Source organism: Anabrus simplex, chromosome 2 (assembly GCF_040414725.1).
Source record: "Anabrus simplex isolate iqAnaSimp1 chromosome 2, ASM4041472v1, whole genome shotgun sequence".
NCBI lineage: Eukaryota > Metazoa > Arthropoda > Insecta > Orthoptera > Tettigoniidae > Anabrus > Anabrus simplex.
In genome coordinates, this window is record NC_090266.1 from 1,100,344,130 (window position 1) to 1,100,360,912 (window position 16,783).

The window sequence follows — 16,783 nt, forward strand, 5'->3', positions numbered from 1 at the left end:
AGAATGTTGTTATACCTATTCCCAAGAAAGCCGCTGCTGACAGGTGTGAAAACTACCGCACCGTTAGTTTAGTATCTCATGCCTGCAAAATTTTAACACGTATTATTTACAGAAGAATGGAGAAACAAGGTGAAGCTGAGTTGGGAGAAGATCAATTTGGCTTCAGAAGAAATGTAGGATCACGTGAAGCAATCCTGACTTTACGTCTGATCTTATAGGATCGAATCAAGAAGGACAAGCCCACGTACATGGCATTCGTAGATCTAGAAAAAGCATTCGATAATGTTGATTGGACCAAGCTATTTATGATTCTGAAGATGATAGCGATCAGATACTGAGAACGAAGAATTATCTACAATCTGTATAAAAATCAGTCTGCAGTGAAAAGAATGGAGGGCTTTGAAAAAGAAGCAGCAATCTAGAAAGGAGTGAGGCAAGGCTGCAGTTTGTCCCCTCTCCTTTTCAATGTTTACATAGAACAGGGAGTGAAGGAAATCAAAGGGAAATTTGGAAAGGGAACCACAGTACAAGGAGAGGAAATCAAAACCTTGAGATTTGCCGACAATATTGTTATTTTATCTGAGACTGCAGAAGATCTCGAGAAGTTGCTGAATGGTATGGATGAAGTCTTGGGTAAGGAGTACAAGATGAAAATAAATAAGTTCAAAACAAAAGTAATGGAGTGCAGTCGAACGAAGGCAGGTGATGTAGGAAATATTAGATTAGGAAGCGAAGTCTTAAAGGAAGTAGATGAATATTGTTACTTGGGTAGTAAAATAACTAACGATGGCAGAAGTAAGGACATAAAATGCAGACTAGCACAAGCAAGGAAGAGCTTTCTTAAGAAAAGAAATTTGCTCACTTCAAACATTGATATCGGAATTAGAAAGATGTTTTTGAAAACATTCGTGTGGAGCGTGGCATTGTATGGAAGTGAAACATGGATGATAACTAGCTCAGAAAGAAAGAGAATAGAAACTTTTGAAATGTGGTGTTATAGAAGAATGCTGAAGGTGAGATGGATAGATCGAATCACGAATGAAGAGATACTGAATCGAATTGGTGAGAGGAGATCGATTTGGCTAAATTTGACGAGAAGAAGAGATAGAATGATAGGACACATCTTAAGACACCCAGGACTTGTTCAGTTGGTTTTTGAAGGATGTGTAGGTGGTAAGAACGGTAGGGGTAGACCAAGGTATGAATATGACAAGCAGATTAGAGCAGATGTAGGATGCAATAGTTACGTAGAAATGAAAAGGTTAGCACAGGATAGGGTGGCATGGAAGGCTGCATCAAACCAGTCTATGGACTGATGACTCAAATAACAACAACGGACCCGACCTACACAATTAAAAAGCCAAAAAACATACGTAGGATCAAATGGAAGCAGGTGCATAGACTTGCTTTTTAGTAACATGGGCAGGCTAGATGAAAACACAGCGAAAGTGTTGAACAGAGTAATTACCGGTGTAAGTAAACATCTGCCTGTAGAAATAATGTTTAAAACTTGCAACTGTATTTGAAAGAAAATAGGCGTACTCTCTCAAAGAAGCAACATCCGGAAAGGTCGACATGGATTTACTAAGTGATAGCTGAGACTAAATACCCGAGATGTTAGAGCTAATCAAAGATAACAATATAAAGCACTAGAACAAACAGAAAAGTAATCATTCATGCAATCAAACAACCGGAGCCAATAGTAAGAAGAGCGAAGCCACGGTTTGACCAGATTTGTTACTTGAACAGACAGGAAGCAATTGAAGCTCTACACAATACAAGGAATTCATCGACTGAAGACAACCTAAGGGAATATGCCAGGTACGCTAAAGGGCAATATGTAAAGCTGCAATTAAACAGGCAAAAAATCTGGACAATCAGAAAGAAGAAGAAAAACAGATAGCATCAGCAATGAAAGAACCATTTACCATCATGAAAGTGAAAGAGCTTAATACTTCCCAATACAAACATGGGAGATCTATCTCTGCGAAACGTAAAGAATTTCACCTTATTTTCTTGACACGGCATAAGCCCAAAAGTTACAAGTTACAAGTCACCAGACACGGTACGTCAAGAACTTAATATGATATAGGGGTTGTTGAGAAAAGTGCTTATAATGTAACGTTAACACAATTTAACACAAATGCTCCAATTTATTTACATAAAACAAGTTTACAATTCACTGCACTGACCAAGAGATACATTGTACGCCATGATCTACACCACAACCAAAGATTACACAAACAAGATAAACAGTGTTGTGTCACTTGTAATGTTCATAGATATGCCAGTAAGATATGACACGGCAGTCCATGGAATAAATGTGGTTCCGTAACATCCTCCCACCTTGCAATTGTTATTTTCAATTGCAAAATACTCTGTACCACAACTGAAACACAAACACATAACACAATAAATAAATGAACACAAAAGCAAGGTCACATCAAGAGTATTCACAAATCAAGTCTTGATGGCACTTTAATTCTCCGCCCCCCTTTTGACAATTTGAATTCTTCATGTGGAGGCTTTGTCTCAGGCGAAGTGATAGTCACAGTTTCAGGCTGCTTCCACTCCTCTGGAGTTGTGTGCACCTCCAATGGATAGAGACGCTGGAGTGGTCTGATCAGCTCTCCCTCAGATGTCTTCAGTTTGGCTACTCTTGCTACTTCATCCTTCCCTGGATACACTTCCACGACGACCGCGAGGGGCCAGTTGATACGTTTTGTGGAATCTGCTCCTATCAATACCACATCTCCCACCTTGATGCTGTTGGTCTTCCTCTGGCCGTGGTGAACTAGGAGCGCCAAGTATTCATTCCTGAATCTTTGTCGTAGGTCCTCACGTAGTTTCTGGAGGTACCTACATCGTTTAACATAGTCAACCTTGTCAACTGCATCCAAATCTGGAGTCTCATTTGTAGCAATACCCTGCAGAAATGTTGCTGGTGTCAAAGGCTTTAGTTCAGACGAATGGTCCGCAATGTATGTAAGTGGTCTAGAGTTGATCGTCGCCTCGCAATCACACAACACAGTATATAACTCTTCATAGTACACAGAGGCTCGTCCCAAGATTCGACGCAGTAGTTCTTTCACTGTTCTGATTAGTCTCTCCCACCATCCTCCCCACCAGGCTGCTGTAGGTGGGATAAATTTCCAAGTAATCTTTCTCACAGCCGAGTGGGTGACAATCTCATCCCAATCCAACGCTTTCAGGGCATTATTAAGTCCTATGAAATTGGTCCCGTTGTCTGAGTACAGCACAGAAATTCTTCCACGCCGGGCAATGAATCTTCTTAACGCCAGAATGAAAGCATCAGTTGTCAAAGACTGCACCAGCTCCAGATGTATCGCACGATACACCGCACAAGTAAATAATACAACCCACGCCTTTTCTCCAGACTTTAGGTACAGCGGTCCAGCATAATCCACTCCCGAGACCTCGAAAGCTGCTGTTGAGCCCACTCTATCCTTGGGCAAAGGAGCAAAAGCTGGTGCTGTAGGACTAGCCTTGTACCTTTTACATTTGACACATCTTGCAATAACTCTTTTTGCCACTTTCCTAACTCCAAGAATCCAGAATCTTTCCCTGAGTCTAGCTAACAGCGTCAGTAGCCCTGCATGCTGTGACCGATGATGTTCGTCCCAAACCAATCTGGTCACGATGGCATGGTTTGACGGCAACAAGACGGGTTTCGTGAATGCTTCACTTTCTTCCCCAAAGGTAAGTTTTGTTTCAACCCTCAGAACTCCCATTTCGTCCTTGAATACCCTGACTTTCTTCTCAAGTTCCTGCTCGTGATCTCGAAAGCATTCCTGCTGCACAACTCTCAACAAGGTGTTCTCGGCTTGTTGCATTTCTTCACCAGTGAGTTCACCTCTTCTTGCGTGTTTTGCCTTAGTAAGGTTGCGGAAGAATCTGATGATCCAACCAATCATTCTGACTATCTTGACATAACTTGAGAAATACAAGAGACGCGAGCAAAAGTCAGGTGAACTACACGCCACACTCGATATAACTGTCTTCCGTTTCTCAATATTGACTTCGTCTTCAGGTGCGGCAATTTCATAAAAAGGCCACTGCTCTGGATTATCCTTTAGCCACCGTGGTCCTTCCCACCATTTGCTCTCAAAGAGTGCCTTTGGACTGCATCCCCTTGATGGAAGATCTGCTGCGTTCAGAGTCCCCGGTAGGTGGCGCCAATCCTCAGTATTGGTGTACTGTCGTATTTCATGACAACGGTTACCCACGAATGTACTCCAGTTGTCCGCCCGCTTTATCCAAGTCAAGGCTACTGACGAGTCGCTCCAAAAGAATGTTCTGCACCGTTGTAGTCCCAATGCCTCTTTCACTTGGGTAGAAATTCTGGTACCAATGACTGCTGCCAACAGTTCCAAACGTGGTATAGTGACATGTTTGACAGGAGCAATCCTCGCCTTAGCCTGGACCAACTGGACCGATACCTCTGCGCCTCTCCTTGCCCTTAAGAATACACAAGCTGCATAAGCAAGTTTGCTCGCATCACAAAATACATGAAGACTGATATCTTCCGCTCCCCAGTCCACTTGTACCATTCTCCTTGGAAGGCGACATCTAGATAACCATTGCATCTGCTCCACCCAGTTCTTGAATTTACTTGTAATGCTATCCGGAAGCTCTTCATCCCATTGAAATTTGTGTTTCCATGTTTCTTGCAGCATCAGCTTTGGTAGTAAGGTAGACGGACATGTGAAGCCAATTGGGTCGAAAACACGCTGAGCCACAGACAACAGATTCCTCTTGGTAACTCGACAAGTGGTCATCGCAATGGTTTTGACATCACAGAGAAGCTCATCTGTAGTGACATCCCATAAGAGACCCAGGACTGGAACAACTCCATCTTGCATAGCAGCTCTGTCTTCTTGATGAACGGGATGCTGATCCATCCGCGAAGATCAAATTGTGCTGTAGACATCAGTGCAGTAGCTTCCCTCACAAATTTCTGCAACTGTTCTTCATTGGCTACACTGGTAACACAGTTGTCCACGTAGAAAGAGTCTCTGAGTCGCTCTGCAGTACTATTCAGTTCCTCAGGCGCATGTCTCAAGTGATGTGATATAGTCGCACCCAGTAGAAATGGACTAGACGACACTCCAAAGACAACTCTGCAGTGCCTGAGGATTGCCACCTCTTTGTTACGACAGTCCTTCCACCAAAGAAATCTTAAAAAATCCTTGTCACCTTGGGCTAGCTTGATTTGTAAAAATGCCTTTCTGATATCAGCTGTCACTCCAATAGCATGTTTTCTGAATTGTATCAACAGCTTGGGTATTAATTCCACCAAATTGGGCCCTTTTTCCAGACAGCTGTTAAGTGAGTTGCCTCTTTTATCTTGGGCTGAGGCATAGAACACAGGCCTAATTTTGGTGGTCATACTAGATTCCTTTATTACTGGCTGGTGAGGGAGGTAGTGACCATCATTCTTGCTGGCAGAGGGTATCATTTCCACTATGCCCTCCCGCAGCCATTCACGAAAGATTTCATCATACTCTTCCAACTTGCCAATGGTTTCTAGTCTTTTGCTTACACTCAACAATCTCTTCTCCGCTAGATCGTAGTTGTCCCTCAGCTGCGGGTGCCCCTCTTTCCAGGGAAGGCAAACCTCGTATCTTCCTTCTTGGTCAACTTTCACTGTCTTCTCGAAGAATTCAAGTGTCTCTGCTTCTAGAACTTCTTTGGTTTTGACATCTGCCGGGTCACTAATGCCTATGGCTTCCAGACGCCACAAATCAGCTACATTAAAACCTGCCATACTAAAGAGGTCAGTTACTGTATTGCAGTTGCTGAATATTCTACGCTGCCCCATCACCGTCCAGCCCAGCTTAGTTTCGAGAGCAACCATCGTGTCATCTAAAACTAATCTGCAGCCTGTTAGCAGTTGCCCCATTACGTCTGCCCCAAGTAATATCTTTACCTCAGGAACATTATAGCCTACATCTGATAAGATTATGTTGTGGTTTCGAAGCACTGGGTAATACCGCTGTGTCTCAAGCCGGGGTACAAAATCACAAATTTTCTGTTGGTCCAACATAGGAATGGTGCACTCAAATTTGTCATCTAAACTTCTAAGAGTAACTTCATAAATACCATGCACTTCTCGCCCTGTCTCTACTCCACCAAACAGATTATGTATTAACGTCTCTTCCCCTATCTTCTTCAGCCCAAGCTTGTGAACACTGTCCTTCGTGATGTATGATCTTTGAGATCCCGAGTCTAGTAACACTCTTGCCAACTTAACAACCTTGTCCACCGACACTTTAACCACCAAAGTTTGCAACAATGTCTGACCCTTTTGATGAGACAGTAAGTTCTCTGTTCTACCTGGTTCGTTTCCTTTCTCAACTGAACTTTTCTTGCTGCTATCGACTGGAATTATATCCTTTAAACCCTTGCACATAATAGTGTGATGCCCCTTGCAACAAATCAAGCACTTGAGCACAACTTTGCACTTTTTTGCACTATGGCCCACCTTGAGGCAATGGAAACATGCTCCTTTCTTTTTCAAAACTTCTTGTTTTTTCTCTGTAGTGAGACCTCTAGCTTTAAAACAGTCCTGAGACATGTGGTTCCCTTTATCGCACCAAATACATGCCCTATCACCCCTTTTCTCTTCACTCGAGAAAATTACTGCTGCTGTCGGTAGCTTTTCTTTGTTGTTTTGCGATGCACTCCCACAGCCACCTAGGAAATTAGAACGAGCCAGAAGGAGACGTTCTTCACTTTCTACCTCTTGTCTCAAAAATCTCAAAAGTGTCTCGAGATAATTAGATTGGTCACCCTTCTTACATGCCTGCGACATACGAGACCGCTCCCATGCTTTCAAAATGTCATCTGGTAGTGCTGATTCTACAAGCGGGTAGAGCATTGCCGCATATTTATCGCTAGTAACCCCTAGTGACTCTAGTGCCCTTAACTGGGTCTCCAGTTTATCAAAAAGACTCCGTAGACTTATATCGTTTAGCATGCTACTCTTTTGAAGTACTAATTGCAAGAGTTCACGAACGTAAATCTCAATCAGAAGTTCATCTCTTGCAAACCTCGATTTTAATTGCTCTATAGCTTTCTGATAATTTGAAGCTGAGGGTGGGAAACTTTCCACGAGTTCTCTAGCTGACGTCCCGGGTACAGTAGCCTGACAAAGGTATTGGAATTTATCCTCTTCCTCGATTTCGTCATCCTCATGTATCTTTCTGAACTGCCCCCAGAAGGCTATCCAGTTGCGCACATCTCCATCGAACTGTTTAAGTTCTAATTTCGGCAATCTTAAATTTCTTTTACTCCTGGATTTACTAGAACTAGTACTAGCAATACTATTTGCCCCATTGTCACTGAGTGTGTCATCATGCAAAAAATTCTCATACCTGGTCTTTAAGGTTAACCACCTTTCGCGGTATCCCTCCATGATTTCGTATTCGGCAGCGATCTCTTCTTCTTCTTCGTGCTCTCCGGCGTACCAAACATCACGAATTTTTTCATCGAGCACGAATAATCGTTCAGCTTTGTCCTCGAAGATCTTGAATCCTGCGGAGACCTCTTCTCTTGTGGGTTGTTCTGCATTTAACTTCTGTTCAAAGTCATTGCCAGCACGTGTAAACAATCGGCGCAATTGTGTTCGTTCACTTTTCAATTTCATAATTTCTGCCATATTTACGCGGAAACTAGTCCTGTCACGGTCGCCAGATGTTGAGAAAAGTGCTTATAATGTAACGTTAACACAATTTAACACAAATGCTCCAATTTATTTACATAAAACAAGTTTACAATTCACTGCACTGACCAAGAGATACATTGTACGCCATGATCAACACCACAACCAAAGATTACACAAACAAGATAAACAGTGTTGTGTCACTTGTAATGTTCATAGATATGCCAGTAAGATATGACACGGCAGTCCATGGAATAAATGTGGTTCCGTAACAGGGGTCATATAAACGCCGATATGCAATCCTCTTTACCGAAAAGAAGATCCATTTTAGTTTTGGACATTTTTCATATTAGATAGATTAGGACCAATAAACTTAACTGTATTAACTTATGTTTGTATATATTGTATATAATGTATATATTGTATATAGTGTATATATTGGTATGTTTATATTGGTTAAAAAGGTCCCAAACCTTGACCTAAAGGTTGTTTTCAGGCTGAAGATGCCCAAAATAATGGGTGAAACATGTACCTGACCAAATAAGTCTACATAAAATCATGTATATAATAACCACATTAAACGTGGAAAGTATTGAATAGGTGTTTTTTTATTAAATTATCCTTGATATCTATGCCTAAGCCCAAAAGCCTATACAGTATCATGTCTATAATTACGGGCCATGAAAGCATTAATGGCAACATGGGTAATCTACTTTACAGAAGTTCTACAATCTAAAGAAACCAAACCTGATATACGGGAAGCCAGAAAGATAAGCAGCTGGTCACGACGCATCTCTGGATATATATATACAAGTACCGGTACCCCTTGATATCATGACCTTCATGAGAGCTGAAGGTACCATGGTTTATGTACTTATTTGTTGACAGATGAACAACGGTGTGAAATATGGGAGTAGGGGTACTTTGTTTTGATAATGTGGATGTTATGTTTCAGTCTTCAGTGCAAAATGTGTTTATATATGGTTTATGCTTGTGTATCGTACATTTTTGTTACGTGATGAAGTATAAATGTAGGCAAGATCATGTGAGCGCGTTATTTTATTAGAATCAGCCCTGCACTTGAAGATCCTGTTCAAAATGCTACCGTCCACAGGTTATTTTAAAGAAACAGCCTGCCCCTTTTATGAGTCTGGTCTATGTGAAAGACCCTATTGTCATTTCCGTCATGTTAAGAAAGGTAACGTTTTAGTAATGTGTATAGTAGTTGTTATTGCCTTGTTATAAGGTTCTGTACACTCATATGAAGGTGACTGTTATCGTCAATGTCGCGATTATTCTTGTTATTGCACAATGTCATTTTTTTTTACAGTTGTCTTTACGTCGCACCGACACATATAGGTCTTATGGCGACGATGGGATAGGAAAGGGCTAGAAATGGGAAGGACGCGGCCTTGGCCGTAATTAAGGTACAGTCCCAGCATTTGCCTTGTGTTAAAATGGGAAACCACGGAAAACCATCTTCAGGGCTGCCGACAGTGGGGTTCGAACCCACTATTTCCCGGATGCAAACTCACAGCTGCACGCCCCTAACCGCACGGCCAGCTCGCCCGGTCATATTTGTTAACTAAAGAATAATCATTAGGATTTTCGTGAGACATCACTCCCCTTTTATTTTACTTTGTAAGTCTCCTGATTGTTATGATCCTGAATTGTTAACTTTTTGTTTACTTATTTATTTCCGTGGTAGGTCCATTCCTTACATTCTAATGAACAGTCCTGTCAGTGAAGCCTATTAAGTAGTTCAAATTCTGTTCAGGTGTGGGGAAGAAGTATTAATAATTTAGTCAAGATCATGTGAGCGCGTTATTTTATTAGAATCAGCCCTGCACTTGAAGATCCTGTTCAAAATGCTACCGTCCACAGTTTTTTTTTTTTTTTTTAAGAAACAGCCTGCCCCTTTTATGAGTCTGGTCGATGTGAAAGACCCTATTTTTTTTTTTTTTGGAGATGTCTGGAGAAGTATTAGTAGTGTAAGGCTATTTCTCTCAAGACCATACATGAAATGGGTGGAAAAGTGTATCAGAATCCTTTTATTTTTTTTATTTTTGGAAACTTGTTGCTCTAAGAATAAATAACAATTTAATTATGGAATTGTATATTACATCAGCTTTCTTGAACTATGCAGAGAGGCAGATTTCTGTCCTTTATTGTAATGGAACTTCAGGAAAAAAATTTCACTTTATATACAGTAACTTACATTCAAACTGTACAAAATTCCCCTTAATATTTGCCGTAAAATTATGCTATTTGACGTTCTCTACATTGACACAAGAATCTGTAAACAGTAATAATCCTTCTTAACGTCCCTTACGGTAAAATTTTACTAACTGCTCCTTAAGTGTAAGGACATTATAATGAATGTTAAATGATGCATATCTTGTCTGGAATTGGTTATAGAGGAGGTATGTGTTCATTACAATTACCAGGGACCCACGACCCCACTGCCTGCAGTACATTTTCTTTTATAACATCTAGATACACATGGTAATCTTTTGTTTTGTTTTTTTTCCTCCTGCTTTTTTGGCCATACTTCACATTTTTTACTGCAACATGAAAATGTTTTGCATTATGATTCCTTACTATCCAGTGCTTAGAGTCTCAATAATCATTTCATGTTTGCTTAGTTTTACCTTGTGGTTCATAACTTATAACGCTGGAACACCACACTTCTCCTACATGGATACCACATTGGGGTCTGACAAACACTGTCAGTATTTAGGTCTGGTGATTAATATCACAGCTGAAAAAATGACCTATAAAAGACCTACAATACTAATAGAAAAACCTAAAATTAGTGGGAAAATGACCCAAAAAATATGAAGTAATATACGAGGGTTGGGGCAAAAGTCATGGCAACTATTTTTTTCTTGAAGATACCACTTCGGTTGGAAAATGTGACATATAGGCCTACAGACGAAAGGACAAGGTGTTAACTACATGTGTGGACAATAAATAGCACTGAAATATCGTAACACACTAATTTATTACTGTTGTATACAGGGCAATATGGCCTTCCCGGTGCAAAAGAATGACAACACAGTACACATAAAGTTGACATGACAAACCTGGCCCTAAAGACCCTCAAAGTAGTCCCCTGCTACCGACACCACACGCTGCCAACGATGTGGGAGGCGCTGAATACCATCTGCTTCAGTATTTGCCGCACCATGTGTGAATCGGGTCACCTGTTGGCACACAGCATTAGCATTGTCCCCTCGTGTTGCAAATCGCCTACCACGTAGTGGTTCCTTAATTTTTCGAATGAGATCAAAGTCACAGGGCGAAATGTCGGGAGAGTACGGTGGGTGCTCCAATTCTTCCCATCCCCAACGTCACAGTAGCTGCCCTACACACTCTGCTTTATGTGGTTTTGCATTGTCGTGCAGGATTATTGCACTGTCCACAAGATCCGGACGCGTCTCCTGAAGGCCACGTCGTACCTGTCGCACCAGGAAGTCCCTGTAGTACTGTGCGGTCACTGTTCTGCCATGTGGAACAAAGTGGCAAACAATGACACCCCTGACGTCATACGCGATGATCACCATCAATTTGACTGGGGAAGGATTCTGACTGACCTTCTGCCTCCTTGGTGATCCAGCATGTCGCCACTCCGCCGACTGACGTTTCAGTTCTGGTTCGTATGCCGTGGCCCAAAATTCATCGATGGTGATTATTCGTGACAAGAATTGATCGCCGCTCTGTTGCCAGCGTGCAAGGTGGTCGGAGCATATTGCATAGCGCACCCACTTTTGAACTTCTGTCAGTGCATGCGGTACCCACCGCGATGCAATTTTGCGCAGTTGCAGCTCATTACGCAATATCCTGTGGACAGTGCGTTTCTCGATGCCACTTGCCCTCTCTGACTCCAGTAGTGTCCATTGTCTGTCTTCATCCAGGAGCTGCTCGATGACGGCACGTGCCACGTCGGTCTGCACACTGACAGGTCATCCCGAACGTTGCTCATCACTGGTTGACACACGTCCTTGCTGAAACTTTCCTACCCACCGTGCTACTGTACGGTTTCCACTAATTCACTGTGACATTCCATTGCATTTCTCCTTCGGAGAACGGCTGTTTTGATGTAAGCGCGCTGCTCAGTAAGGGTTACTTCCATCTCACATGATACTCACCAACAGCCCTCGCTGCGCTACTACCAGCTATCACAGAGCTATCTGTTGTTCTGCATACATACTATGCCTCCAGAACTTCCACACGACACATCTGTGTTTGTGATCTGTTCACATATCTACAAGAAAAAAAAAGTTGCCATCACTTTTGCCCCAATCCTCATGTATATGTATATATATATATATATGCGGTATTTATGTGCATTGTCCTCATTTCCTTTAACTCTCAATGGAGTAAATACAATTAATGTCAGCTAATAATAATAATAATACTGATAATAGGCACAGAACACCTGAGAGAATATCATTTCAGTTCATTTCAGTCATTTAAAAATAAATGCAATTTTTACAAGCAAAATAACATAACATGTACATATTACCATTATTAAGATATTGTGCAATCTACTGATATTCTTGATACCACTAGTTTGTCATGACCTACAAATTGTTGAATGGACATTTTTTATCTGCTGCCGCTTTCATTTCACATATTTCTCAGAAAGCTATGACCATCTGCAGAAAAAATATTGTTGCCAAATTATGAAATAATTGTTCCTTCATTCTACAGCTGTAGATGGCTTTATCTTTGCCATTCTAGCACTTGAAGTGAATTGCATGCGAATAAGTACAACTCGTATGGTGTAAAATGAAACTAACCAGTACATAAGACTTATATGTACGTTATTACCCGGATTTTCAACACCTTACTGACATGTGAATTTGCATCTGCACTTCTCTTCGTGGCAGCGTGATCAGTAGTCTACTAAAGAAAGTTAAAGGCCTCCCTGAACTAGATGGTATTCTAACAATTACAAAATTATAAAATTTATGAAATGGCTTACCTTTCCACAATAATTACATTTTTAAAATGAAATCAAGCACTTCAGAAGTTTGGAAAGGAATGTGCAGGGAAAAAAGATGATAGTCACGACGTGAACAGTATTCTGACAGACATGCTATCATATTGTTGTTTGGGAGACAAGTTGAAGTTCTTCGGTTTGAATGAGATAGATAGTGGCTAATATGACAATGTCAAGGCGGACTTTGAGAAGTTTCTTGGATTTAAGACAAATATTGTGTACCTAAGAGATAAATTTCTCAAAAGAAGACAGATGGAGGGGGAACTTCTTGATTATTTCATTAATGATCTCTATGGGTTAGCTGACCAATGTCAGTTTGAAAATTTGAGAGACAGTTTAATTCATGATCTCATCGTTATAGGTGTCATAGATCAGGCTCATTTGGAAAAACTACAAATGATAGATAGTATGGATCTTAATAGGGTTGTACAATTGGCGAGACAGGCTGACAGCTTGAAACGACAGCAGCAAGTTATTAGAGATAAGGAGAGTTCTGCTGATGTTGCTGCTATAAATTGCCCCAGCACTTCGTCATGGCAACCTCCGTCTAATATTCCTAGGTGGAATATGTGTCCTAATTGTTAATATAACAGCAGTCACAAGGTTTGCAGTGCTGCTAGTGCTGTATGTCATTATTGTGGATAAGTAGGCCATTTTATGTGTTGTAGGCAAAAAAAAAGTCTGTCTTTGGGATACGAGATAGCCAGTCTCAGCTGGAAGAGAATGATTATTTTGGTGAATGGATGGTACTGGAATTGAACTCCGAGTCTTGGAAGCTACCCATAAAAATTGCTCAAAAATATGTAGGTCTTATGGCGACGATGGGATAGAAAAGGCCTAGGAGTTGGAAGGAAGCGGCCATGGCCTTAATTAAGGTACAGCCCCATCATTTGCCTGGTGTGAAAATGGGAAACCATGAAAAACCATCTTCTGGGCTGCCGACAGTGGGATTCGAACCCACTATCTCCCAGACGCAAGCTCACAATTGCGCGCCCCTAACCGAATGGCCAACTTGCCCGGTGATACCAATGTTGATGTCCCTGTTACGGGTACTGATTTATCTAATGAACTTGGCCTTAAGCCAGTGAAAACTGATAAGAACTTGTGCAGTATCGTTAAATCGCCTTTAATTGTGAAAGAAGTGACCAGTGTCATACTTGGGTTTTAGGATAGGCAGACCTTAGAATGTACATGTAGTTCAGAATCAAGCTTGTCCTCTATTAGGCAGAGAGGCCCTTTCGAAATTAAACTTATTCAACTTAAATATAGATGAAGTTGGACTTGATATCGTTAAGAGATTTCCTGGCATGTTTATTAAGAAACTTAGCATGATGAAAGGAATGGAATATACAGTCAGACTGAGCAGTAAAGCTAAAACATTTGCTATAGCTGCACTCCGTTGTGTGGCAATACCCTTAAGAGATGGAGTTAAAGCGGAGCTGGACAAGATGATTAAGGAGGGCATAATCGAGCCAGTAGAGGAACCTACACCTTTGTGTGCACCTATGGTTGTGGTCCTATGCAAAAATTGTAGGGTTTGGATATGTGTGGCCTTCAAACAGCTAAACAAATATGTCTAGTGGGAAAGGTGGCAGCTGCCCTCAGTTGATAAGTCACCGGGCGAGTTGGCCGTGCGCGTAGAGGCGTGCAGCTGTGAGCTTGCATCCGGGAGATAGTAGGTTCGAATCCCACTATCGGCAGGCCTGAAGATGGTTTTCCGTGGTTTCCCATTTTCACACCAGGCAAATGCTGGGGCTGTACCTTAATTAAGGCCACGGCCGCTTCCTTCCAACTCCTAGGCCTTTCCTATCCCATCGTCGCCATAAGACCTATCTGTGTCGGTGCGACGTAAAGCCCCTAGCAAAAAAAAAAAAAGTTGATAAGTCTCTTGGTATTTTGGTGGGTGGAAACATTTTTACAAGATGAGACGCACCTAATGGCTTCTGGCAGATCTTTTGACCCCAAAAGCTATAAACTCACAACATTTATAATCCCATTCGGCAGATTTTGTTTCAAGAGAGTCTCCATGGGGATCACATCTGGTTCAAAAGTTTCTTAAAAGAGATATTCATCAAATATTACAGGGCCTTCAGAGAGTTGTTAAGGGCCGATGACCTAGATGTTATTACAGGGCCTTCAGAGAGTTGTTAAGGGCCGATGACCTAGATGTTACGCTCCTTTAAACAACAAGCATCGTCATCATCAGGAGTTGTTAATCTTATGGATGATATACTTGTGGAGGGTGAGGATGCAGTTCAACTCCATGAATTAGTCTTAACAAACACGGGATTACCCTCAACCCGTCTGACCAATGTCAGTTTGAAAATTTGAGAGACGGTTTAATTCATGATCTGATTGTTATAGGTGTCTTAGATCAGGCTCATTTGGAAAAACTACAAATGATAGACAATCTGGATCTTAATAGGGTTGTACAATTGGCAAGACAGGCTGACAGCTTGAAACAACAGCAGCAAGTTATTAGAGATAAGGAGAGTTCTGCTGATGTTGCTGCTATAAATTGCCCCAGCACTTCGTCATGGCAACCTCCATCTAATATTCCTAGGTGGAATACGTGTCCTAATTGTTGATATAACAGTAGTCACAAGGTTTGCTGTGCTGCTATTGCTGTATGTCATTATCATGGATAAGTAGGCCATTTTATAAGTGTTGCAGGCAAAGGAACAAGTCGATTTTTGGGATACGCTAAATCGCTTTTAATTGTGAAAGGAGTGACCAGTGTTTTACTTGGGTATTAGGATAGGCAGACCTTAGAAAATCCTCAGATAGTCTTGGCAATACAAAGCCTTAAACCTCCCAGTAATGTAAATTGTTACCGGGTGAGTTGGCCGTGCGTGTAGAGGCGCGCGGCTCTGAGCTTGCATCCGGGAGATAGTAGGTTCGAATCCCACTATCGGCAGCCCTGAAAATGGTTTTCCGTGGTTTCCCATTTTCACACCAGGCAAATGCTGGGGCTGTACCTTAATTAAGGCCACGGCCGCTTCCTTCCAAATCCTAGGCCTTTCCTATCCCATCGTCGCCATAAGACCTATCTGTGTCGGCGCGACGTAAAACCCCTAGCAAAAAAAAAGTAAATTATTTATGACAGTATTTTGGAATGGTGAACTATATAATGAAATTCATGCCGAATCTTGCCAAATTGACCACCCCTTTGAGGATATTGCTGAGCAAGGATCACCAGTGGGTCTGGACACATGTACGACAGGAGGCATGAGAGAAGGTCAAAGGTATTCTTACATCGTCCCTGACTCTAAGGATACACAGAAAAGGCTTACCTACCGGAGTTACAGTAGATTCTTTTTCATGTGGGCTGGGAGCCATTTTGGAGCAGTTCCATGAAGACCTTTTATTTATTGGGTGCATCCTTCTAATTAAAAACGGATCACAGGCTGCTGGTAGAGTTGTTGGGAGGCAAACCACTATGTGATGTTCCTGTGCAGATACGAGACTCAGAATGCGTCTGTTGAATTTTGATTTAGTTGTTAAATATATCCCCAGGGAAATTAATCACTGTTCCCGATTATCTGTCCTGCAGTCCCTTGGACGTGGCACACATTTCAGAAGGTGGAGATGATTACAAACAGATGTTTGCATATAGCATTGTCCAAGCGTTGCCATGCTCTGACTCTAAACTTCAAGAAATAAAACAAGCACGAGAAGAGGATGCCGAATGCAAAGAAATTGTCAGAAATATTCTATATGATAAATGGGAAAAATCATCTGCATTTTGGAAACACAGATCAGAGCTTAACATTGTGAAAGGCTTGCTAATGAAAGGTACGTAGATTTTTATGTCACAAAAATTTCAACTTGAAATGCTGAAAAAATTACATTATGGACATCAGGGACTGTAAATGCCGAAGCCGGGGTGAGGAGTCTGTGTGGTGGCCAGGATGCTCTAAGGACATTGAGCGTATTGTAGCCAAGTGCAGTGTGTGTTTGGAAAACAGGCAGGAGCCCCATGCCAAACACTTAATGACTGGAGAATTGCCGTAAAATCCGTGGCAGCAAGTCTCACCAGACTTATTTAAACATAATGGCAAATGGTACCTAGTCATTCAAGATTACTACTT

General features: G+C 41.6%; 1 protein-coding gene across 1 annotated transcript in view; it reads left to right on the forward strand.

Moving 5' to 3' along the window:
• The first annotated feature begins 8,598 nt into the window (after nucleotides 1–8,598).
• LOC136863785 (RNA exonuclease 1 homolog) overlaps nucleotides 8,599–16,783 on the forward strand; it is a 260,407-nt gene continuing 252,222 nt past the window's right edge. Inside the window, exon 1 of the mRNA XM_068226090.1 lies at nucleotides 8,599–8,882. Within this exon, the coding sequence (XP_068082191.1) occupies nucleotides 8,783–8,882 (100 nt within the window). The 5' untranslated portion in view covers nucleotides 8,599–8,782. The remainder of the gene's footprint in view (nucleotides 8,883–16,783) is intronic.